The following is a 27435-nucleotide window of genomic DNA, read 5'->3' on the forward strand; positions in this document are numbered from 1 at the left end:
GGTAGTTATCATTTTAGGTTGATCTTGTGAGATTCTCATCCCCATAGGTCAGGCAAGTATAATTCAAAAGAAACTGCTACGCAAGACTAGGCAATTGTGAAGCACACAGAGGAAATTTTTCACCAAAGTAGTGGGCTGCACCTGAAATTAATTGGAAAGGAGAAAGAGAACCAGAGATTTCTTCCAGTTTGTTAATTTCTGCCTCTTTCCCACTTGTTTTGAGAGGATTGGAGTATTTTAGCACCCTTCCTCTAGAATCATGGGACATGATAGATTGGACATGTTCCAATGTTACATTAAGCCAGAAATTCTGGTTTTATAAGCCATAATTTAGTGAGAAGCAGGTCACAGATCTGCCTTTCCATTCATATGAACAAAGAAAGCAATTTGTTCACAACTCAGGGATGCAGTTAAATGCACCTTCCTCTCAGAAAAAAAACAATAATGAACACCACCTTTGCTTTTTAAAGATGGCTTACAAATCTGACTTGATCCTGATGCAGAGTCATCTTGGTTTATTAAATCAGAATCTCTGGTTTAACAGGAAATCCATAAATGGTGTTTCTGAGTTTTGTTTGTTTAGGATTTTGAAGCAGGAAGTGGTCTAAAATAACATTGGGTAATGCTGTAGGAGGAGAACTTCATGTCAGGGATAGGTGAGAAAGGGATTCCATTTGAATCATAGGCCCCTTCCACACTGCTGTATAAAATCCACATTGAACTGGATTTTATGGCAGTGTGGACTCAGTTAACCCAGTTCAAAACAGATATTTTTGGATTATCCACCTTGATCTTCTGGGTTATATGGCTGTGTGGAAGGGCCCATAGTATCTTTTCTATCTTTGACTTGAGGACAGGTAGGACAGGATACTGGAGGAAAGATAAGCAATTTATACAGACCCGTTTACCTGTGTCCTAGGCTCACAGATGTACCATACCTTGAGGAATGGTGATTCGGCAGGACTGACAGAATGACTGTCAAGCATAATAGAGAATGTGTCACACACCAAAGCTTGTTATCCTATGCCCAGCTACTGTGTGATGTTCATAAAATGGCAGACAGGATGTTAGGACTTCGCTAAAGGCATGGGTGGAAATTCCCTGTGTGCATTCAGGTTTTCTCCTCCTGTCGATTGTCTCAACTGCCACCAACAAGCGCCGCATTCTGGTGTAATAAAATGCAAATGGGCGCCGTACGCCCAGCATTACCATTTCAAAGGTCTATTAAACCGGTGCGTGATTTAGCCGGGCCATGGGTGCGTGCAGCCATCTAGCAGGCTCTCCTGTTCCCTCCCATTTCGAACAGCTTCCCTGTGTCTCTGCTCCCTCCTTCCCCCATCTAGGCTGTATGAAATTCCAGGTCTGTGAGCAGCCAGCTCTGTCCAATTTTCATTTCACACATCGTTGCCATTGGAAAATGGATACAATAACATAGGCAGGGGCATCCAAGCTGCTGCTCTCATCTGCTTCTCCCCCTCCCTCCCTTTTTGTGTCTCGAGAAGAGAGGGAAAGCGTGTTAGATAGATAGATAGATTGTAACCTTAGATACAGATAAACGGGGCAGGGCCCCTCCAAGCTCCTCCACCTTCCCCACTGAAGTTGCTATTGTAAATTTCGTCCTTATTTGCAGACAGCTGGGATAGGGCTCTCTGCTTGGGCTGAGGACAGAGAGGGAGAGAGCAAGAGAAATAAAATATTTTTAAAAACCTCAAATAGCTCTCAAGTAACACAGCCAGAAGGACAGAGAGATAAATGCACTCCTCACCGACAGACTGCATTTAAAGGAAAACCTGCAAGCATCAATTTAGCCACACACCAAGTTAAGCACGATTGAATCAGTCACGATTAGCCCAGGTAAAAGGCGCTCGTTTTGGCAGCACTAATTATGGCTGTGCAAGTGCAGAGTGCTTAGGATTTAATTTCCTTCCATTTATTTTGGAGCTCTTGTAAATCAGCAGAACAGGTCTGGCTTCTTAGGGAAAGAGGGAGGGAGGGAGGCAGAAAATAAGAGGATAGAGAGAGAACGTGTGCAGGGGAATGGAAATGACGGTGCCTTTGCTTTGGAATAATTCACTTTTAGGCTCAAGGTAAAAACCCTTCTTCTCACACTTGACTTTGCAGGTGTCCAAAACACCTTTGTCTTTCTTTTCTCCCCCCATGAGATGAGTGACATTCCTTTTGTTACCTGCATTTTCCTTTTGCCCAACAGGCCACATTGCTCGCTCAAACAGGTATTTACCAGCTATGGAGAGAGAGAAGGAAGGGGGCATCCTGAGCAGGAAGCCTTGGCTAGGCAACAAAGAGGGAAAAACATCTGAGTCAAAGGCTGTTTTTTTTCTTTCTCTCTCTTTCCCCCTCCTTTTTAATAGCCTTCTTGTGCATAAACAGCAGCAGTTCGTTTCAAGTCTGTCTTTTAAACTTCAGGTTCCCTGCTTATCTGGAGACAAACAAAGCACAGTCGCCACAGGGCTGCCTGCAGGATGGATAAAGCTCTCTCGGCTGTGTGATGCGGGTCTGATCTTTTCCATTCTGCAGGAGCTTTAATGCAGCGACAGGGTGGTGGAGCTGGAAGCCCAGGCCACTGGCAGAGAGATTGCGGGCAAGCACATCTTGTTCTCCAACACTTTGCCTGTAAATAATTCTCATTTTGGTTTTTTAATAGTGGCATCTTTAAATCTATTCCCTTCCCACTTCTCCCCATTCCAAAGAAGATATTGGTAAGGCTAATGAAAACTAGTTCTTGAAATACTATCCAGCCTGATCCTTCCAACGGCATTCTGAGTGCCTGAAAAAGGAAAGAAACCTGAGCCAGCCAGATCACCATCTTGGATAAATCAGTAAAAGAGTACAAAGAGCCAGTTTTAATTGACTAGAATACATATGAAAAATATCCAACTTTAATTTTTGTCTCACACCACTTTGTGAATGTAACAATCCAAGTAAGCTTTGCCTTTCTGAGGCCACACAGCTGAATTAAATCCCACATTATTTGCTTTGATAATGGGATATATGGCAATGAGGATTCAAATAACCCAGTTCAAAGCAGATATTGTGCAATTGTCTGCCTTAATATTCTGGGTTATATGGCTGCGAGGAAGGGCCCTGAGCAAAGGAACCATGCAATTGGCATCACAAAGACAGTTAATAATGATGCTCCTAGTGTTTTATTGTACAGTCCACCTGTACACTTCCTGCAGATAGGAGCACAGGAGGAAAAATGTTGTTCACATTTTTGAAAAATGAAAAAAGAGGACCCAATCAATTACTATATAGTCAGCCTGACATCAATATCAGGAAAGAGTCTATAAGAGATCATTAAACAGACAATCTGTAAGCGCTCAAAAGGAATGCCATGCTCACTAAAATCAACATAGGCTTCTTAAAAACAAATCATGCCAGTCTAACCTTATCTCCTTTTTTTGATAGAGATACAAGCTTGGTAGATGAAGGGAATGCTGTGGATGCAGCACATCTCAATTTCAGTAAGGTCTTGTCTGCATGATAATCTTGCAGACAAGCTAATAAAATGTTGGCTAGATAATGACTTGATCCCTGCATGGCAGTGGGTTAGACTGGATGTCACCTGAGGTCTCTTCCAACTCTCTATGATTTTATGGTTGTTACTTTTGCAAAATAATGTGTTATATTTGTTACAAAAATATTTTTGTAGTTATGTTGTTTATTAGGTTTTGATACCACCGTTTATATATTACGTTGTTTTACATTGGTTCATACTGTGTTTATTTTCTGTTATGTTTAAGATTACTGTTTATGTATTATGTATTATATTTATATTTACCTTGGTTTTGCACAGTGTTTTATTTCCTGTAAGCCACCTCAAGTCTTGCTTGAAGAGGGGGTGGGATATAAATATATTATTATTATTATTATTATTATTATTATTATTATTAGAAAAAGAGTAGCTCATTACACTGCTCATATGCGGGCCCTTCACATGCGGGCCCTTTGGGCCATGTCATTGCGCTGCTAAAAGGAAGCCGTGCAGGGCGGCTCACGGCACCCCACGCACCCTCCTCCTCCCCTCATCACATGGTGGTGACAGGAAAGGGTACATTGGCACTCTTTCCCATCAGATGGCAGAAAGGGTAACAATGCATGTTGCCCTGGTGCCCTTTCTGCCATCACATGGCAAAAGGGGGAGGAAAGTGTGGGTAGCTCCATAGAGCTATCCAAGCAACCCTTTCCTCCCCGTAGTGGTGGAAGAAGCGCCCACCCCACTCTGGGAGGAATGTGGGTGGAGCCTGCCATGCATCGTGTGATGGCTCATGGCAGGTCCCAGTTTAAGCCTTGCATAAAAGCAGCAAAACGGGGCAAAAGGCCTCGTGTGAAGAGGTCCTAAAACCATGTTAATTTCATACCTAACTCTTTTTTTAAAAAAAAATCTTTAAAATTGTCCAGTTAATTCTGAAAGGTCTCCTGAAAGTCGTTTCACTCCTTAGAACCAGCCATTACTCATTAAATTGATAGTTGTTATTTTACTCCTTAAAAGTAACAGCACTGGTAATAATGCTACCCAAAATGTAGCACATAACTTAAGAGTAGAGCTGATACAATATTTAGCTATGCAATCAATGTAAGATAACTCAATTCAGGTTTCAGCAAATGTTTAATCAAGTCAGTTACTTCCAATATTTTGGGACATCCTTTGTAGAAAGTCAGCTAGAGTCTTTCAGAAGAGACTATTTCACCACATGGGATAACATCTTAAGAGTGCTGGATGGTTCTATGGTGATCAATGTCGAACTGATGTGCCACTGAAGTCATTCTTTTGTTTAAGCCTTCGCCTGTCACAGGGTGGAAGAAACATATGAACATCTGATTTTAAAAGTATTGCATAGTGAGGGGATATGAATCATACCTGCAACTGCCATTTAACCTTTTCACCATTTCTTCCTTGAATTATAATCCTTGAAGCAGGTTCACATCTACCATCGAAACACAAAATACGGTATTTTCCAATCTGTTATTAGTAAATCAACAATCTTCACTCTATCACACACTTCATGATTCTGTTAGACCCAAAATTAATAACCTTAATATCTGATTGGACCTGGGCAGGCCACACCAACACTGAAAAGTGATATGAATGGATTGTGCAACTCATGTTGTATTAGTAGCCTATTAACTCGTTGCATGTGTGTTTCCATTAATGTGTTTGATATTGATCACAGACTATTAAGGTTGATAGAACTATACACTAACACATTAATGTGTTAAGTGAAGGGTGTGTGGGGTTTGTGCAAGTGGGTTGTGAGTGAAGTAGAGGTGTAACAGACACCAGGCAGATCCTAAGACAAGGATTTTCTTTTGTCTGTGTATTTCATTCTCTTCTCAGACAGTAGCTACTCAAGTGAGCAAGCAGACTTTCAGCCATGCTACTTCACCTCATTGACAAATAAGACCAAGTGGCAGCACCTTGGAATGATTGGACTTTCTTTGGCTGAAAATTAATTAATGGCTGTGCCTTTCCGGTTAATTGTTGATGATTGCTTCACATTAATTATTAACTTCCCTCAATTGCGGGTTATTAGAGACAGAATAGAGGGGAAAGTGGCAGGTCTTGTGTTCTGTTATAACATTAATGTCCTTACTGAAGTGGATAAAGCTTAGTGGATAATCATGCTGGAAATGTTCTTGACCAGCAGTCGCTGCAGATTTGTCTGTCCTGGAGCGAGTGATTCTTTTAGCTGATACCTGAAGCTGCTGAAGTGCCTATTTGTTCATCCTGCTAAAGTCATTCAAAATTCCATTTCCCATTCTTATCATGGAGTCAGCAAACAATCTTCCGTTGTTTCATGGACATAAAGAAACACACAGATGTTCTTCTTTGATGAGAAACAGCGCCTCAACACACTGAAACAATCCCTCAAAAATGGTCAATGCTTAATTTTCACATTTCAGAACTGATACGTCTGACTCAGAAAGTGGGACAATGTTGTAGTGGATTGGATTAAAGCCTCACGGTAGTAGTATCTTTAAGAAGGATATAAACAACCTGGAAGGAGTTCTGATGAAGGCAGTGAAGGGGATATGGGCAGAAATCAATTGAGAAAAGTTTGAAGGAACTGAGCATCTCTAACCCAGAGAGGAGAGATTGGGGATCACACTGCTTAGGGACCTAAAAGCTTGTCATATAGAACTAAATGTAATGGGCCTCAATTATGGCAGCATCAATTTTGATTGAGCTAAAGGTTTTGATTGGATTTCTGCCACAGGGACAAGAGAAGATTTAACAAGCTAGTATGAGAGGACTGTAGCTTTGGTTGAGTTTGAAGACAGACTTCTTAATTGTAGCATCAGCTTTGGAACCAAGCATCTAAAAAAGAATCATAGAATCATAGAGTTGGAAGAGACCTCATGGTCCATCTGGTCCAAACCCCTGCCAAGAAGCAGGAAAATCACATTCAAAGCACACCCGACAGATGGCCATCCAGCGTCTGTCCAAAGAAGGAGCCTCCACCACACTCTGGGGCAGAGTTCCACTGCTGAACAGCTCTCACAGTCAGGAAGTTCTTCCTAATGTTCAGATTAAATCTCCTTCCTTGTAGTTTGAAGCCATTGTTCTGCGTCCTAGTCATCAAAAAACAAGCTTGCTCCCTCTTCCTTATGACTTCCTCTCACATATTTATACATGTCTATCATGTCTCCCCTCAGCCTTCTTTTCTTCAGGCTAGACATGCACAGTTCTTTAAGCCACTCCTCATAGGGCTTGTTCTCCAGACACTTGATCATTTTCGTCGCCCTCCTCTGGGCGCATTCCAACTTGTCAACATCTCTCTTCAAGAAGGCCACATTGGCTTTCCACAGGAACTAGAGAATACTCCTCCTGCTACACAAATGTCCAGGGTTAAACATTTACAGGCTTTTAAAAAATCCCAATTCAATTAATTTAGAAAGGAGGAACCGTATCTATTACATTTATATTAAATTGTCATTTACATCTAAGTTGAATGTCTGTACTAAAATCCTTTCCAGGATAAAGTGGCAAATGTAATTTGTATTTTTTTTTTTAATTTGGCCTACCCCCATTGCTGTCTTGAGCTTGGGAGAGAGGAAAGGGCTGCATGTATTTTTGAAAATCCTATTTCCTATTCGGTCTTCTTTCTATTTCTCCCTCCATTATAAACTTATCTATTTAAGCACCCTTTCCTTAACTTCTTGTGTGTATCATAGTTGAGGTTTCAGGATAAAATCTTCAGCAATGTGACTTCTGTGTGATGTAGAACACAGAGGGATCAAGTGGATACAAAGAAAACCAATCCCTTTCCAAACTTCATTTACAGTAACGTTTTTCAACCTGATAGTCGGGACTCCTGGGGGTGATGTGAGGGGATGTCAGAGGGGTTGCCAAAGACCATTAGAAAACAAAGTATTTCCGTTGGTCATGGGGGTTCTGTGTGGGAAGTTTGGCCCAATGCTATCATTGGTGGGCTTCAGAATGCTCTTTCATTGTAAGTGAACTATAAATCCCAGCAACTACAACTCCCAAATGTCAAGGTCTGTTTTCCCCCAAACTCCACTAGTGTTCACTTTTGGGCACATTGAGTATTTATGCCAAGTTTGGTCCAGATCCATCACTGTTTGAGTCCACAGTCCTCTCTGGATTTGTGTGCGTGTGTCAGGAGCGACTTGAAAAACTGCAAGTCGCTTCTGGTGTGAGAGAATTGGCCATCTGCAAGGACATTGCCCAGGGGACACCTAGATGTTTTACCATCCTTGTGGGAGGCTTCTTCATTTTCCCGCATGGGGAGCTGGAGGTGACAGAGGGAGCTCATCCACACTCTCCCCGGATTTGAACCTTCGACCTGTCAGTCTTCAGTCCGGCCAGCACAAGGGTTTAACCATTGTGCCATCAGGGGTGCCTGTGTTCTCTGGATGTAAGTGAACTGCATCTTCAAAACTCAAGGTCAATGCCCACCAAACCCTACTATTATTTTCTGTTGGTCATGGGACTTCTGTGTGCCAGGTTTGGTTCAGTTCCATCGTTGGTAGAGTTCAGATGCTCTTTGATTGTTGGCTAACTATAAATCCCAGCAACTACAATTCCCAAATGACAAAATCAATCCCTCCCCCAACCCCATCAGTATTCAAATTTGGGCGTATCAGATATTTGTGCCAAATTTGGTCCAGTGAATTAAAAGACATCCTGCATATCAGATCTTTACATTATGATTCATAACACTAGCAAAATTACAGTTATGAAGTAGCAACCAAAAAAAATAATTTTATAGTTGGGGATCACCATAACATGAGGAACTGTATTAAGGGGTCGCGGCATTAGGAAAGTTGAGAACCACTGACTTGTTGCTTGTTAGTGAAAATCTTTTCAGTCTTGACATTAAACTAACATTATCTAATTGTGAGAAAAAAACAAAGAAATTCCTATAGTCATTTACACTTTTTTTATTTCTTTAACTGCCTTAGGTACCCAGAGATGCCAGGGTTAAATATTGCATACTGCTTTTTATTAGAAGTAGTCGTTTGTTTTTGGAATTTATTAATGAGCCAATTAGAAAATGCATAAAGATGTGGATGAACTACAACTGGCAACAGCATGGGTCAGTTCCTTCCACCACCACACACCCCACCCCGTATTAAAAGTTGGTTGTGTTGGGTATGTGTGTTTCATCCAGATTCATTGTCAGTAGGGTTCAGAGTGATCTTTGCGCAGGAACTCAGCTAAATGGGAATTATATCCCAGCATCCAAGATTGATTCCTTCCAAACCCTGCCAGCATTTAAAATTGGTCATGTTGGTTATGTGTGCCATGTTTGGTTGAGAGCCATCATTGGTAGGAGCCTCAGGACTCTGTGGATGGAGGGTGAACTATAATTCCCATCATCCAAGGTCAATTTGCCACCCCTCCCCAAACCCTGCCAGAATTTTCTTTTGGTCCTGTGGGGTCTGTTTGTCAAGTTTGAGCCAGATCCCTCGTTGGCTGATCTGGACCAAACAGTGCTTTCTGGAAGTGAGAGACATCCTGGAAAATACATACGTAGATACATATTTTCACTATTATTATTATTAGATAGACAGATAGAGAGATAGATTATTTATATCCTCCTTTCTCCCATTTATTAAAGAAATGGCTGTAAAATGTAGCATTAACAAGTCTCTTGTTTAATTAATCACTAATGTAGATTGGCATTCTGTATTGCAGTCACAGATTTGTAACCTAGAACTATGAATCCATAATTTCTCTGTATACAGCAAGGTTATTAGTGTTACTGTAAGACTGCATACATTTTACTCTCCATACCACTGGTCGGTTGCTCATCAAGATACAAGAAAGCTTATATCTCCAGCCCTTTCCTACCTGTGAGTAAGAATGCAAATATCAGAAGCAGGAGCCTATTGTAATTTATCATCACAGCTCATTTATGACAAAATGAGCAGTTTCTAGCTTTTCAAGTGAATTGGGAGGTAAGACCAGAATATGTTACTTAGATACATATAATTAATTTCATAGACTCATAGAGTTGGAAGACACCTCGTGAGCCATCCAGTCCAACCCCCTGCCAAGAAACAGGAAAATTGCATTCAAAGCACCCCCAACAGAAGGCCATCCAGCCTCTGCTTAAAAGCCTCCAGAGAAGGAGCCTCCAACACACTCCAGGGCAGAGAGTTCCACTGCTGAACAGCTCTCACAGTTAGAAAGTTCTTCCTAATGTTCAGATGGAATCTCCTTTCCTGTAATTTGAAGCCATTGTTCTGCGTCAATTATCCTAGTCGCCCTCCTCTTGACACATTCCTTCTGGATACATTTCTCCATATAGAGTAAGGCTATGTAGTTTTACTGTAAAACTTAGTTACATGTATGTAACAAACTGGTGTAGGATATCAGTGTTACTTAATAACTAAATTCCACAATTAAGTCTATAGTAAAAGCCCAATTTTAGCTAATATACCTCTTCTTGCAATAGAATTCATAATTTAACTGATTTTAATTCAAAAGTTCCTCCTCAATATCTATAGCTGTATCTAAATCCAAATTTATGTCATCTATCAAATAACTGGAAAAGATTTGAGAAATTGACACCGATTACTGCAACAGAATCCTGATCAGCAATCTTTTCTCTAGTCAATAACACAGAATTCCAGTGGTCATGAAATATATTGAGAAACAAACTATACTTGAGCTAGGGCTTCTTGTTTCTTTCCTCTGGCAGCTTCTCAAAATGGAAATTAGCCTTGGAAGTCTGCAATCAAGTGAAGAAGACGAAGGGTCGGAAATAGCTGCTTAACCCTTCCCCTCCTTGGTCTTTGTCTGCTAATAATTACATGTACTGCTTTCTCATCAGTGGAAGGAAGCATGCAGGGTTGGCTTGAGTATGCAGACAGGGGAAGAGGAAAGCAGAGGAAGAGCATAAACAGCACTTCCTCTGCCATACCTTTGAAAGGTGCTTTTCATTTAAGGTTGGGAGGAGAGTAGTGAAGGAAGTGTGGACCAGGTCTAGTTTGAGTCTCAAGTGAAGTATTTAACTGGTGGAACAAATCTCTTAATAGAATCAGCCCAAGCCTACAAATATGAAAATAGCATTTTACATTTCATTCAGTTTCATTTATGAATTTAGAGAGACCCAGTACACAAACTGCATATCCAGCAAGAATATATATTTTAGTGTGGTGAAGATATCCTGTATTATATTCTATTCCCTTGCCATCTTTATGAGGATATTGTGAGGATGATAATCTAGGGGTTGGGGGGAGAGAAAGAAAATACATAAAATGTAACACAAAGGTTATTCCTCTGGTATTCAGGGGCCCTTTCCCATTGTGTAATTATAATATTATGATTCCATTTTAATTGACAAGGAAGTCTACGGGAGTCCGGGAGTCTCGGTTTAAGAGGGGGCATCTAGAATGTTATGCAGAGAGTTCCACTGGCAAACCAGAAGCCACCAGACTCCATATGAGATTGTTGTGGTGCTTAATGTGGATAGAATAGAGCTGTTTTATTCTTAAAGAGTTCCTGGTTAATGAGAAATGTTATTCAATTGCAGTTATTGTAGGCCATTGTAGTCCTATATGGAAACATGTGGTTGAAAGAAAACAGCTCTTAATTGATGCTGATATTGAGATTTTAAAAAAAAAACTTGCCTGTATTACAGTAGACCCTTTGTATCCGCTGGGGTTTTCCAGGACCCCATGTGGATACAAAATGACATAGTAAAATGTTGTTGTTTTTTTGTCGTGTCAGGAGCAACTTGAGAAACTGCAAGTTGCTTCTGGTGTGAGAGAATTGGCCATCTGCAAGGACATTGCCCAGGGGACTCCCAGATGTGTTTTTTTAATGTTTTATGATCCTTGTGGGAGGCTTCTCTCATGTCCCCGCATGAGGAGCTGGAGCTGTTAGAGGGAGCTCATCTGTGCTCTCCCTGGATTCAAAACTGTGACCTGTCAGTCTTCAGTCCTGCCGGCACAAGGGTTTAATATAAAATGATGGGCAACTCAAGTGCCAGGAAGAGCCTGAGAATCTGGGAAATGATGGGAGGCTACAGCAGGGAATGTTTACACATTACACCAAAACCAAGATTGCTTTTTGGATTTTAAAAAACTATTTCCGAGCCATGATTGGTTGAATCTGTGGCGGCAGAACCAGTGGATCTGTTGGGCCAACTGTATATACTGTTGATTACTATATTCTCTCTGGCACCCTTTTCTCTTCCTGATGGGCTTCTCATAATTAATGCCATAATTTGATCTACATCTTCAGCCTAAAACTTCTTGCCTTGAGAGACTAAAGTAAAGATATGACATATTTGTTGATCTCTTTATTCTCTTCATTATTCTGGACATATAAACATTTGAAAGAATTGCGATTTTGGGTTATTTTGAGACATTTTAAAACGAAACATGATGGATTTTTAATGTTTTGAGGGTACACAATTTCAGCTTCTAACTGATACTTTCAGTTATGCCCCTAATTTCAAATTGCACCAATCACACCTTTCCAGAAACTCACAGGATAAAAACACAACTTTGCCATGTCTCTCAAGCAGATGTCATAGCATAGGATGGGTGAGCCTTTGTTACTTCAAGAGAGACAATCCCTGGTGGATAATCTGTCAAAAATCATGTGCCAGCTGATTTTCTCCCTTACCAGTTGTTAACCTCCAAGTGGGTAATTGAAGAAGAACAGATCATCCTTGCCACAGGTCAGAACTGCTTTTGAAATCATACCCAGATAAAAGGTCTTTCCTGGGGCTATTAGTTGTCTGCAACGTATGGCATGAACTAAGACCTTCAGACAACCTCCTGATCATAGAATCAGAGTTGGAAGAAACCTTGTGGGCCATCCAGTCCAACCCCCTGCCAAGAAGCAGGGAAATCGCATACAAAGCACCCCTGACAGATGGCCATCCAGCCTATGTTTAAAAGCCTCCAAAGAAGGAGCTTCCACCACACTCCGGGGTAGAGAGTTCCCCTGCTAAACTGCTCTCACAGTCAGGAATCTCCTTTGCTGTAGTTTTGTTCAGGTGGAATCTCCTTTGCTGTAGTTTGAAGCCATTGTTCTGCATCCTAGTTTCCAGGTCAGCAGAAAACAAGCTTGCTCCCTCTGCCCTATGACTTCCTCTCACATATTTATACATGGCCCTCATTGTGTCTACGCTCAGCTTTCTCTTCTGCATGCTAAACATGCCCATCTCTTTAAGCCACTCCTCATAGGGCTTGTTCTCCAGATCCTTGATTGTTTTAGTATTCCTCTTGGATACATTCCAGCTTGTCAACATCTCCCTTCAATTGCGGTGCCCAGAATTGCACACAGTATTCCTGGTATGGTCTGACCAAGGCAAAATAGAGGGGTAGCATGACTTCCTGGATCTAGACACTATACTCCTATTTATCCAGGCCAAAATCCCATTGGTTTTTTTTAGCCACCACTTGACATTGTTGGTGCATGTTTAAAATGTTGTCCAAGATTAATCATGCAAAGACCCATTTGATACCATATCTGTGCTGTCTTTACTGTAAATGGATTGTTCATTCAGGATTTTGTGCAGTCATGAATTTAGTTAGAGGCCTTGGGTCTTAAGTTATCTCCTTGGTGTAAGAGAGGGGAGTGGATTATCTTCTTCACTCAAGGAGCATTCCAGGTAACCTATTAATTGAGCTATATTGGACTGCCTCAGTTCTGTCCGTTTGGATACTCAATTCAGTTCCATTGTTCCAGCTGAATTCCTATGAGGTCTGTGATTCCTCCCTCCCTCCCAAATTCTGGTTCTAGAAGACAACAAAAGCGGTCAAATCCTAGTGGGGAAGTCAGTTTCCAGCTGTAAACCATATCCAGTTATATAAGAAGAGAAAATGATGTGGGTTTTTTGCCACACGGGAAGCATGGTGCACGGAATCACACCCAAAGAAAATATAATCACTCCCAATTAGATAACATTAGTATTTGGGATTAGCAATCAAAGGCTGTCCATTTACAAGCAATTCCCAGTAATGCTGAGTAATTGACAGTAATTAAGCACTAATTAATTCATGCTGGGACTGATCCTGCTTGAGCCAGTCAGTGCCATCAAACCTCCCTCTAGCGTCTTTGAAGGAGGGATCAGGCTTCGTGTAGACATAGGAGAAAACATCAGCCGGAGCTGTCTCTAGCTTTCCTGGTAATTTAACATCATAATGGATTTTAACAGAGTTAACTGGAGCTTTCTTTGTCATAACCTTCCTCTTATGTGCTCATATTTGATAAGCAGTTGATCAGTACTAAGACTAAGTGTAGTTCCTACAGGGTAAATAACACATCATCATATAATGATCCATTGGAAAGATGCAGTTTTACATTGTATGATATCATATAACGCTATACCTCCTTCCTACAAAACTACCCTCACTGCTTGTTCTAGTCATGAACACATGTTATGACATTTTCACAACCTATTCTACCCCACATTTCCAAAAATAATGATTATCAGAGCAGTATTAATTTCCTAGATTATTGCAAGTTAGTCCTCTACTTTTTACAGCTATACGTGTTGCACCTGTGGTTCAATTAAAATGATTAAGACATAATTGTGCAAAGGCTTTACACACTTTAACCAGCTTTTATTATCCCATGCATCTATTTAAAGAACCGGGCAGAAATAATCACATCTTGATATGTTGTATAGTATGCTTCTATGTATGTTGGTAGCATAAGCTCATAACAGCATGTCTTGGGAATCTTTGTCTGCTGTTAAGGTGATATCAAATAGTGACCTTTTGCATGTACAGTCTATTCTGCACTGAACTTCCAGACTCAACAATCAAAAATACAAATTCAATGATTAAATTACAGGACGACATTGTGCTCTCACAGTATAATGCATGTCTGTTCAAAAGTAAGCTTTGCATGGGTCCATGTACTTCTCTGGAAATAAACATGATTTTTTTTAAGATTCCAACTCACTCTGGGTGCTTCATCTGGGATCATTTATATTGTCACTGTGACTCATTTAGTGACAGTGAATCCAGTCCATATGTTTATAATATACAAGAATCAGGACAAAGTTAGAGTGTGATATCTTGAGCCCTTACAACCCTTCTCTTCTAGCATTGTGTGTAACTCAAAGTTTGAAAACATTGGCCAAGATGTTGGGGAGTTTGTTCTCCTTACACAACTCCCAAAGCCCAACTTAACTGCCGCAAACACACAGAGCAACAGAGATCTGTTCTGCTGGTAATCAGGGAACAGCAGGATAATATTTCCATCCCCCTCCCACTAGTGATCTGCAGTGTGACAAAGAGTTGTGATGGGTCCTTCTTTTGACTTTTGTGCTACAGATCATTGGAGAGGGCTGGAAAAGACATCCTGCTGCATCCCAGTTACATCACTTGTAAACTATTAAGATAGATTGTGGAGGATTTTCAATTGTGACAGTAGTGCCATGATTGTAAACATGAATATTGAAAAGTCTAGCTTACACATTTATAACTGCTCAACAGGATGCCAGACACTATTTTGCCTATTTCTGGTTTAGATAGATAGAATCATTTGTGGATTTGCTTATTCCTGTAAGGGCCATAGAAATGCATGTATCTCTGCAATGTAGAAATAATTCAGATTGTGAAAATAATAAGAATTTGCATTTGTGTAGTGCTTTCAATTCTTCACATTCATATATTTTATCTTTTTATAGTCCTTAGAATCGGCATATAAGGTATTAATAGGATCCCTCCGTTTCTGAAAGCTAGGATGAGTGGTAGAGGTGGTTTGGTTAGGTAAAGCTGCCTACTGGATTTGTGACAAGACTTGACAGGGGACTCAGCTGCCTAATTCATATGGAAGGACTGGAGTGCATATTCTACCAACCCCTGACCTATTTTTGTGGCTTATGAGGGCCCAAACTCTTATGTGAAAAAATAGATTTATACCCAGAAGTACACGTGACAGTATATCAGTATATCAGTCTAGGTGCTAGTCCATCTGTTAGTATGTGGTACTCAGCAAGGCTGCAAAGATACCTGAATGTTTCCCTGATGAAATAGTAGTTACCTCAAAGGTAATTTAAGTTGGGAAGATGGTGCTGGAAGAACGCATTAGCCACCCTTTCCCATGCAATTCCCCAGATCAACTGCTTTGGACTTCAAAAAATAAATCCGCTGGATTAGAACATTTGGGATTTCTCTAGTATGTAGATATTGACTTGTGTATGTTATGTGCATCTGCAATTATGTGTTTCTGCAACAGTGGCTACTTTTGATGCATTTTTGCACTCTTAACAGAGAGTGCTCTAGTGGGGGTAACTTGGCTTGGTAGTCAGACAATACTGCTGTGTGCTTCTCGCTCCATGAGCAACTTTCCAGAGGGTGTCTTCTGTCACATAAAAATGAGGAAGCTGTAAAAAGAGGGATGAGCTGAGTGTAAGAGCAAACCAGAGAGTGTGAAAGAGCTAAAAATCCATTCTTGGGTTGTCAGTTACTTGTGAGCATCAAAAGGAAAAATGTGTCCCCTACAGCCAATGCTCCTGATTGTCACCCAACTCCACTGAAATCGCATACACTCTCACCCTTGATTGCCCTCAGGGAAGCAGCAAAGCTAGGGAAGATGTTACACAATTCAAGAGAAAGAAAATCTACCAGACAGGCTACAACATGTGTGGAAACTGGAGCAGTCCTTTAAATGAGGCTCAGCAAAATCTTGGTTGCATGTCATTATTTGGAGTGAAACATAGTTATCTGCATATGGAACAGTTTAGTAGTAATGACTTTACCTGATGGGTGACCTATCTTTGGGTTCTCTTCAGCATTTTTATCTCCTCAATTATGTCTGCTTTTATCAAATACTTAGAATGTGCCCATGTTGAAGTCTGTGCCCCTTGGGAAATTGCCCCTTTATCACCCCATGGACCAAAAAAATCAAAACATGAATAGAATGAGCATGTAGTACAAAAACAAAAAAGGGTTGTGGAGACTTTCAAATCTGGGAACCTCCCAGAAGTAGAAGTGCTTTGTGTAATGGGAGCTGGCAGGCTCCGTGCTTAAAGGTGCAGCAAAGTAGAGCATGCCTCTGATTCTTCCCCATCTGATGAGGTCAATAGACAGTTTCACTAGGGTGTCTTGGACAAACTGCACCTTCTTCTCGGAACCTCAGTTGTTTGTCCCATGCCAGGAGCATTCAAAGAATCATGGTTGTTTCAGAAGCCATGAAAAAGATTCTGATTCACATGGATCATAGTTAAATTATCAGAGATACAATGATAGTCGCCATTAGGGTTAGGCATATTTATGGAGGACTCTTTCCCATCACATGCAACTTTCCTCCAGTCCCCAAATTTCTGGCAATACAGAAATGAGACATTGTTTATTTGATGTGTTCTCATTCCATTGGTAACACCACCTTCTCCTTTCCTTTGGATGTCTAAACAGTATTTCTAAATACTGTTTCTAAATGTGGAACTAAAATTTGGGGTCATGATAATCTTAGAAATTTTGGTACTGAAAGAAAACTTCTGGGGGTAGGGTAGTATTCTTATGCAGAGAAATTACCTTATTTTGCCCCCATCCCAGTAGCATCATCTCTGAATAAGTGGCTCATTATCATGAGGAGTCTAAGCTATCTGCAGCATCAAATGATGATTATTATGATAATGTTTATTTATACCCTGCTTTTTCTCTCCACAAGGAGACTCAAAGTGGCATCAAACCATGCCTGCCAATAATGGTTGCTGGAGCACTACTGTAGGAATAGCTGTTGCCTCCAGGTCATGTTTGTGAGCTTTCCAGAGGCATGTAGTTGACCACTAGGGGGAAGCAGGATGATGGACTCAAAAGGCCTTTTTTCCTGATACTAACTCAATAATTTCTTGTAGAGAAATTGAAATGACAAATTGCTGACTTTTCAAATTCTGGACTGCCCTTTGTGTGGTAAGCATTCATATCAATGGGTCACAGACAGGGATAGTAGTGGACATGTATCCACTCATCTTCATGACTGAGGAGTTGAACCCAATGCTCCCTGGCCTGGTCTAATATGCTGTCATGTGGCATGGATGATAGGTGGATGGGTGGGTAGGTAGGTAGATAGATAGATTTTAGACTTCAATCTCTTCTCATAACAGAAAAGAGAAAAACAAATACTAACTAAGGTTAAAATGCTTTCCATTTATTTAATGAAGCTTGTTTTAAAAGGTGAAGTCCTATCCCCAAAAGGTGTGTGTGTTGTATCCAAAGGGAAAGATAGCTTTCTTCCTACCAATTGCTAAAAATATCCTCATCAAGTTTGGCCTTTGAAGCCATGGGGGGTGTAAGTAGAATCTTATTATATCCTCTTGTGTCAGCACAATCATTGCTACTATAAAAAGGGATTTCAGTGATGGAAGAGTTTAGCATTTAGAGCTCATTAAGGTGACAAGATGCAGAGCGGCAGCCAGCAGGTCACTCTCACTTAGCGGTGTCTTTCCACATTCCTTTATTGGCATTCAAGGCAATCTCATACTGCCCTCTGGCTTTTTCTCTTTGCTTGCTTTCTCTAAGCCGTGGGTTAATATACGTAGATTTGATATAAGTTCTGTATTTTACTATTCAGAAGTGTTAATATAGCTGTATCCACTTATAGCCATGTTATTAAATACCATGCCATAATCACCCCTGTCTAACATTCCTCAGATATTGGTATCTCTGGGACAATCACAAGGTTTTAATATTACTCTACTGAAGCTATGTGATCTTCTGTCATCAACATCAAACAAAAGATGAGGATTTTAGAAAATCTATGAAAATCTTCCCCTCCTTCCTTCCTCCTCTCTCTAACTATGCCATGCTTACATTTTGGGTGGAGAAGGTTGAGGAACCTGCACAGAACCCAGAAGCCCTACTACAAACTGAGGGTTCTTCTACACAGGCCAAAAATCTGAGAGGAATTTGGATTTTATATCCCACACAGTTGGCTCAAACCCTGGGATTTTGCGGGAGGGGGGGGTGCGGGTGGATGCTCTCCTGTGCTGATCTGAGATTATCAAGCGTGGGCAAGGCTAGCCTCCCTCTCCCTGCCCCCCATTTCCCTCTCAACTTACCAGAGGGAAGCTCTGTTTGAGACCTGCAGTCTTTTTTCCTCTCTCCCCTCCCTTGGAAGAGCCAAAAGAGGGCTTTGGGAGAGATGGAGGGCATTCCTGCTCCAGGACCCCTTGTTGGCTCTTCCAGGGAAGAGGGGGAAAGTCTCCAGGCCTGAATTGGAGCCTTCCTCTGGTAAGGAGAGAGGGAAATGGGGAACATGGAGGGAGTCTACAGGGGGGAGGGAAAGAAAGCATGCATTTCTCATGCCTGCAGGGATACACAGGCATGGAAAGCTGCACTTTTTTCAGGAGGAATCAAGTTTAAAGGGCATTTTTAAACACGTGTTTTCCAGCCCATAATCTGATTCTTCCTGATTCCTCCCACATTTTGGCTAAACATTATTTAGGCATCCCTCTTTTTAACCCAATTTAACCTGGGTTATAATGCATGTGTAGAAGGGCCCTCAGTCAAGTAATCCCCCTAGTAGCTCTCAGAGTTCAGAAAAGTTACTTTTTTGGACAGCTCTCCAGATCCCGCAGCCAAGAAAGCAGCTTTTCCATACTGTGGACTATACTTTTTAAAACAGTAACTTAAAGGGCCTTTTCATAATAGATAAGCCAACATCAGATTAAGTGTTGTCACTTGTAGTTCTCATGTAACTCTAACCATCCTCTGCTCTTATCCATAATATATGGTTTCCTGTGCCTTGAATGGTACAACAGGGAATCAATTTCCATGTTCTAAAATGGATTATTTGAACAAAAAATGACCAGCTGTGCGTTCTATGTATTCATCTCTATATAGTAGAATAGACTGGCATATCATGGGGGTTGGACTGGATGGCTCTTGTGGTCTCTTCCATCTCTGTGATGGAAGAGTTCAGTTCCCTCCAAACTGAACTCAGGTTACCAGTCAGTAATACTTATTGGCTGCTTTTGCTACCTGCTTGTGAATACTCTCCATGCCTATGTCAGACCTCAGTGTGTTGTTACTGAGCTCTGTTTGGCATAGTGGGTTACAACCAGTGTTTGTCTGAGAATTACTATGACATCATCTTCCAGGATAGGGAGGTCCGATGAAAGCCAAAGTTCCTGCTCCCCTTCTCTTTTGAAATTGGTATGTCAAAAGCTGAGGCATATAAATAGAGGTTCACAAGGAAGAAATTGCATGGGAGAAAGGTGGTATTTCCTTCATTAGCTATTTCAGTGGACCAGGGAAGTAGCTAAAATGTTGCTGTCCCACACACGTGTTAAATCTAGTGGATCTTGGGATCACACTCTATTGGTCTTTCCTTCCCCTTTCCAAAACACAACATAAAATGGGATATTTCAGTATTGTTTTTGTCTTTGTTCCCCATGATGACAAATGTAGTGCACCATGATGCATCTAAGGATGTTGGACAGGCATGCCTTGCTTTGAGAGGCTTCACTTTAGAGCACTTTGCCAATGTGGCACTTTTCAGTTATATAGTACAGAGCCATTTTGTTCCATGTACTCGGTGTATTTGCAATATTTGTACACTTTATGTCTCACTGTCATATTATGGCAATTTTTATATATTATTCTTATTTCTGCATCTTTTGTTGGTGCCATTGAGTACTTAGATAATGATAGTCAAAATGTGCTTTTAGGTCTCTATATATACTGGTAAGTAAAACAAAACACTGATTTGCTGTGAGATGATACAGTGGCATGACTAGAGTTGGGTTCCAGGAACACAAGATAGATGCTCAAATTCTGGAAGGCTTCATTTATTATGCATCCACATTATCGGTCATATAAAATGGCAAACACCAAGGTTTGCTTTTTGGATTTTGCTCCAAATATTTACAGGCTGTGGTTGGGTTAATTCATGAATGGAGAACCTGTGGATATGGAGGGCTGATTGTCTAGAAACTTATTCACCATATTAGCAAAGTATGCCTTTTAAATCCATAATTCTTCCAGAGGCAAGCATAGGAATTGTTATCTGCATCAGCCCTGCTAAAAGTTGTTGTTTTGTTTTCATGCAGTGTTCACTTGTCCTGCACACTTTCTTGTTTGTTTGCTTGCTTGCTTGCTTACCTCTCCATTTGGTGTTTGTTAGTTTGTTTATTTGATTTGTTTTAATTACATCCTTCAGCCAGTGAGCAAGAAAGAAATGAATAGAGGACCTAGATCAGCTCAAAAAGATACGTTATAAGATAGTCTCTGACCACAGGCCTACAAAATAATAATAATAATAATAATAATACAACACTTTATTTATATCCCACCCTTCTCACCCCAAAGAGGACTCAGGGCAGATACCAGTACATATACACAGCAAACATTCAATGCCGCTTTGTATAGACAATACAAAGACAGACAGAACAGAAGGAGGTGGTTTGTTTCAACTCAGTGTGCAGCTGATTTGTTCCATGGAAGGTTGGGCTCAAGTCAGCCACAGGGGTGCTGTCGTTTCATCCGTTATGAGGAAGAGCCATTAGGACTTCCTCCTTTCTTTTGGTCACCCAGCATTTTCTGATCTTCTTTCTTTATGGTGTCGTAAAATACCTGCCCCGCTTTCAGCAGTACCTAATTTCTCTAACTACAGCTAAAGCTGTTCTCGAACTGCTTAGGTAAACAGTGAGCAGGCCTTGAACTTGAAACCTTTATGGTTTCTGGTGATTTACCAGCTGTGCTAAATCCCTTTCACCTCCCACAAAAGAAAAGAAAAGTGGGAGGTGAAAGGGATCAAACAAACGCAGGTGTCAACAACTTATTATATACTTCTTATGTCTATTCTGTGAAAGGGATAATGAATGAAAGCACCCCAAGTGGGTCTCTTCCTTCTCTGGCTGTTTCATGAGGCTGGGTTAGTCTTTTTCCTTTGTCATGGATACAGGTGTTATACTTTGTTCTTGTTGTTGTTGTTGTTGCCTCACATTTTTCCAGAGTAGGGAACAAAGTAACAATGTACAATATGATATAGTTAAAAACATATAAAAAGTAAACATTAAAGAGAAAATTAAACTAAATTAGTTGTTACAATGATTCCATTAAATTAAAATACAATAATAAAATTAATGAAAAGCTATTAAAAACAATTCAACACCACCTAGACCATTTCTGTTTTTAAAATCCTATCTGCATTTTTTTAAAAAGATTTTTCTCTATACCAATATTAGATATAGTTCAGAACAACATACTTTTTGTTATATCTGCAGTGCCTGAATATTTTATGGTAGTATATGAAGCCTATAATTTAATAATCTACTGGATGCTTTATTTATATCATATCTAACTTTGATTTCCTAGTGCCATTTTATGATGTGAGGGGTTTTACCCTGTAAATCTATGACAGCGGAAAATAGCAAATACATCTATCAAAATAGCTTCATAGATATTACACAGAAAAAAAATCTGTGATCTGAGCTGAATAGTGATTGATTATTCTTATTAATGATACCAAAAAGAATATCAGCTTCCTTGTCAATGTCAACAGCAATTAAATAATCAAGAATATAAAACACTCCTTTAAATTATATTTGTTCTTGCTAGAAATACATGTTTACTCTCTGTAAATAATGTATGTTTCAAGTATGACTGTATAATCATCATTTTTTAAAAGTTCACTTAGTAAAAGGAATCTTTAAGTGTCTCAAATTGTTCAGCACATTATGTAGCAATAAAATGTATTGAATTTCCTTCAAAATCTAGTTTTTAATCAGTCTTTTTGTTCAAAGAGCAATAGTACTTGCAAATCACACCTGTTAATATATCGTTCAAATTTATTCCATAATATAAAATAATATTTTGTGGGAATCTTTTCAGAAGTACCTAGATCTACAAAATACTTGAACATGTGTCAAGAATGTGAATTTGGAAATTCCCATTTGGGGTTCATTGTGGCTGATGAGCCAGTTTGTTTATGCAGCGTGATTAATGCTCACAAAGCCCAACCCTTGTCACAAAGAAATAGTTGCAAGTGTAAGAGGAAGATGTAAAAATGAATCTGAACCCAAATATAAAGAAGAATGCATTCTCCCTTGGCGTACCCACAGTCTGAGATTGCTTCATTGCCTTGTCTAAGGGCTATTTCAGTCAGAAGTCAGTTTTCCTTCTTCTTCTCCCCATCCTTGTCAACACCATTGACTCAGCTTCAACCTTCCCATGCCTGGTGGCTGTCCTTGTAGCATAAGAGCAGGTGCTGTTTGTGTGGACTGAAGCCCAGTCTAGGTCAAGTATGTACAGACAGCACCATGTGTTTTCAATGAACATCTGTATTAATCTGGCTCCTGATACATTCAAGGCTCAAACACAGATGTACAGAGAGCCAAAGCCAGACCACTGTTATAAAAGAGGATTTTACTGAATATATGCATGGTTAATAGATACAACTGAGAGATTACAGCAAAGTAAAGCTTTGTGACATTCCTTCTTGCCACGAGGTCTTCCTTGACACTGGGAATGAGTCAGGATGCCTGGAGGAAAACTCAGATAGAGTTATGCAGCTGGGTTTCTTAAAGAATTGCCCACATTGCTCAACCAGGCACGTTTTGCTAGGAAATCACTTATTTCTGGAGTTCTTCAGTGCAGTACAATTTGTTTCACTGTATTCTCCAGGCAATAGTGTGGATATTTCCCACCCATAGCAACACTGTGAACGGTGTAGATTACATTCTTGTCTTCTGTGTGTGTCTATTACTCAACTTTTGTTTTAGTTGAGCCAAAAAAAGTCCAAGATCCTAATGCTCCAGTAGGAAATACTAATAAAATTGATTCCCAGTGTTCTCTTCCTTTTTAATGGGATACAAAACCTGCCATTTGACATGTCCGCCTACCAAATGGTGGGGTGACCTCAATCCTATAGTGTTGTCAGGAATCATAAAAGTAGTTGAGTGCCTGATCCATCCTTTATCTGTGTCTTCATTTAATTTAATGCAGGTATATCCAAGGAGCCTCATCTCCAAAGGACATGGTCATCATCGTGGATGTGTGAGTGCTTTCCTCTTTCGTTAACTAAATTCAATGACTTTTTTCATTTCTCTGCCCTAAGATTATGATGTATTGAATAGTTCTATCACCCAAGAAAATGGCCACCACACATCAGAGCCATGTGGGGGTCTCTGGGTATCCCATGCTTAAAATATCTACCTCAAAAACTAGGGAAGAATTCCCCACCATAAAATAATAGACAATGCATTTCCAAGAACTAAGTGGAGTATGTCTTCTTTCCTCTACAGGAGTGGCAGTGTTAGTGGCCTGACACTGAAGCTGATGAAGACATCGGTCTATGACATGCTGGACACACTGTCAGATGATGACTATGTAAATGTGGCCTCGGTGAGTGTGCACTCTGAGGTTATCACAAGAAACAAATGGTGGAGACAGAAAGCAAGATGTAGAAATGGGTTAGCCCATGGGATCAGCAGTATGTTGAGACATTTAATGGACTCCATAACATCTATAGGAGCAGTCTTGAGATCAAGCAGTAACTGGTTATAAATGTCCAATTTTCCTTTGTGCTGTCCCTCTATACCTCTTGCTCCTATATTACTTCAAGGCTCTCCTCACAGTATTTATACCAGTCTTGGGGTGGGGATATGAAACACTGAGGTTTTGAGAGGAAATATATGTGAAATATGTGAACAGTTGTACAGATTTGCATAGTATTTAGGCTCTTTGAATACAATCAAAAATGGATTTTGGGTGTTCAGAATACAAAAGCTATTGTTTGTAATAAGAGAGTCCTAGACATCATGTCTCTAGCATAGTCTACAGCTGTGAAGAAAGGATTTGTCCTCTATTAGACATATATTTAGGAGTTTGTTTACTGCATGCTCTCTTTGTTATATATGTGTTGTTGTTTAGGAAAGGGGCAGTGTGAGTACAGTAGTTATTCGGTAAACTTTCTTTATTGATAACCAGTGTACTACAGTTGTTACGTAGCTACTCTCTACAGGGGACTAACCTCAGTGCTCTCCTGTGTTAAGTGGCAGTGCTTCATTTAACTGCTAAGGAACTGCATAACTGACAGTAGTTTGTAAAGCATTGTTATATGGCAAGGTTTGTATTACAAAATCTATTATTATTATTATTATTATTATTATTATTATTCATACCTCGCTTTATTTCCCCAAAGTGGACTCAAAGCAGCTCCAAAGGGGACTCAAAGTGGCTCAAAGTCTAAGTCCTCTGAAGATGCCAGCCACAGATGCAGGCATAACATTAGGAGAGAATGCTGCTGGAATCTGACCACAGAGCCTGAAAACCTCACAGCAACCCACTAATTGCTATCTGATTCCTCACTGCAAAGGAAACAAACAGGATAGCAAATATGTACTCTTCCTTCTTCACTGCTTTCTCCTCTTTCTCTTTCTCACCCATTTCCTCCTCTTCTTGCCCCTCGGCTGCTTCTTTTCCCTCCTTCTTCTACTACTGCTCTGTTATCTCCTTCTTCTCAATCTCTCCCCCATCCTTCTCCAACTCCTTCTCCTCCTCCTTTTTTCTCCTTCTCCACTACCTCTTTTTCCTTTTTCTCCTTCTTTTCTCCTCTTTATCTATCTGCATCTCCTCTTCCTTTTGCTTCTTCTCCTCTACTATCTCCTCATTCTTCTTTTCTCTTCCTCTTCCGTGTTATTACATCTCATTTCCCCCCAAAGCTAGGACTAAAGGCAGCTTATATATAAATACAAATACAGCATTAAAAAAAAAACTTTAAAGGGTTTATTATAAAATATGCTTAAAGTGTCAATAACTAATGAACATGATAAAACAGACAATAAAAAATAACATATAGGCTGCAGTCCTATGGGAAGAACTGTTCTGCAATTGAGCATTCCCATTTCAGATGCACTGATCTGTCCAAATGCCCTGCTTGGCTCTTTCTGCCAAATCATTGGTTGGGAGGGAGATTCCTGATAGTTTCCTTATCGATGCCGTGGGTTTCTCTCTTTTTCTTCCTGTGGGTTTTTTTTCCTGTTTCTTTTAAAACAAAAGTCCCTTCCACTGCTCAGAAGGAGAGTGGAAGGAATTCATTTCAGTGTACCCAAATGGCTATAAATGTGCCCAGCTCTTCTGCTATTATGATATAGGTAAAATTGAGGGCTGAGAGTGAAGTGGATGAAGCAGATCCTGGTCCACTTCCTCTCCTGCATAGCCAAACCCTACCATACTATAGCCTTCAGCAACTATGTATTTTTATTTATTTATTTATTTACTATATTTACATCCCACCTCTCTCTACCCCGAAGGGGACTCAAGGCAGCTTACAGATAGGCAATAATTCAATGCCTTAACAACAATATACAATTAAAATAAATATTTGAATTAAAATTAAGATCCAGATTGAAATACTATCAGGTGACTGTGCTAGCCATATCTGAATCCTGGCAACACAAAGGGAACATAGCTACATTGTAATGCAAGCTAATGAGTTGTTTGCTATACTTTCCTATCAAAACAGTTACATCCATCAAATGTGCAATATGAACTTTTTAAATTTTCTGTATTTTAAGAAACTGTTTTTCCCAAACATCACATTTTCCAAACTAGGCCACATTATCTGGGATACATTAGATTATAAGTTTCAGTTGCCTGACACCACTGTAAGTTCATTACATAGCATGTGCTCATGTTCTGAATATCTAATATCTAGCTGCTTTGAATCTCCTTGTCGAGAGAAAAAGTGGGGAATTAACAACAACAACAACATAATCATTTAGCTGGATTTACCTCTCATCCAAGAACTAATAAGGAGGGATTTCTACAAGATGGGAGCAGCATCCTAGAAGAGCCTGTCATGTGTCCTCACCAAATGTATCTGTGATGGTGGTGGAAGCAACGGAAAACCTTTCGCTGAAAATCATGAAACCTAGGCAGGCTCGTATAAGGATATATGGTCTTTCAGAGATAGCATTGTATAGTGGTTTGAACATAAGGATACAACTCCAGGGTTTGAGTCCCCAGTTTGCCATGGAAACCGACTCAGTGATCTTGTACAAATCACACTTCTTCAGCCTTAGAGGAAGGGAAAGACAAATCACATTAAACAAATCTTGCCCTCTTATCGGTTTTCCTTAGGATTGTAATAAGTCAAAAGACACACAACAACAAAACCTAAACTGTATAATAATAATTAAATAAAGGCCATAAAAGATTGACCCTACTTTTATCATAGCAGCTTTTTTATTACCCATTTCCCCCGCTTGTTGGGAATGAATACTATGGTATTTTGGAATAGCTGAGCAACTGTGAGTCATACTCATGTCCATGTATTTGCTCAAGATTTCTTCAGGTTAATCTCCGTGGTCTGTGAAGAGTCATAGGTAAGGATAATGCTGCCGGTGAGAGGCTGGTAAGGGTAAAATGACCAGTGCCTCAGGAGAGTAGAAGGGGTTTCTTGCAAGGTGAAGTACATAATGAAGAAAAGCTGTTCTCCTGGGCTTTCTGGGGAGCTTTTAATACCAGCCTCAAGAAGTGAACCTACTGCTTCTCTAGAAAATTAGTTCTGAAAGCATCTCAAACCAAAATGCCACATCAGCCCTGTGAAAACAAGTGTGCACTTTTATTTTGCTGTATTTATTTCTCTGTATAATGGGAGCGAAGAGGGAAATGCCTGTCAGAGGCATTGGCCTCTGCCTCGTGTAGCTCCTGCAGCCCAATTTACCATTTCTGTCACCTTTCCTTTTCCTGCGCTCTCGACCACTCTCTGCCTTTGATCAATTGCAAATGACAAAACACACCTGCGAGAAATAAATTACATCCTTCCACTGCCATTTCCCCCATGCCAGCTTTGACGGACTATTCTGCTTGCACGAGGTGTTCATTGTGGAGAAGGCTCAAAGTGGGGGAGGATCATGGTGAGAGAAGGGAAGGATTTGGTATAAATCCATTGAATCACAGATAGCTAGATAGCTATGGAGGCCATGTCTCTCCCCTGTTTTTAGTGTAAGATTAGCCTGTTGGCAG

At 40.2% G+C, this 27435-nt stretch overlaps 1 protein-coding gene across 3 annotated transcripts in view; it reads left to right on the forward strand.

The window, feature by feature from the left end:
* CACNA2D2 (calcium voltage-gated channel auxiliary subunit alpha2delta 2) overlaps positions 1-27435 on the forward strand; it is an 809616-nt gene that overhangs the window by 660277 nt on the left and 121904 nt on the right. For all 3 annotated transcript variants that reach the window (XM_067463620.1, XM_060765787.2, XM_060765788.2), the window contains exons 9-10: positions 23410-23460; positions 23709-23808. In XM_067463620.1, the coding sequence (XP_067319721.1) occupies positions 23410-23460; positions 23709-23808 (151 nt within the window). The remainder of the gene's footprint in view (positions 1-23409; positions 23461-23708; positions 23809-27435) is intronic.

This window comes from Anolis sagrei, chromosome 2 (assembly GCF_037176765.1).
Source record: "Anolis sagrei isolate rAnoSag1 chromosome 2, rAnoSag1.mat, whole genome shotgun sequence".
In the NCBI taxonomy this organism is placed as follows: domain Eukaryota; kingdom Metazoa; phylum Chordata; class Lepidosauria; order Squamata; family Dactyloidae; genus Anolis; species Anolis sagrei.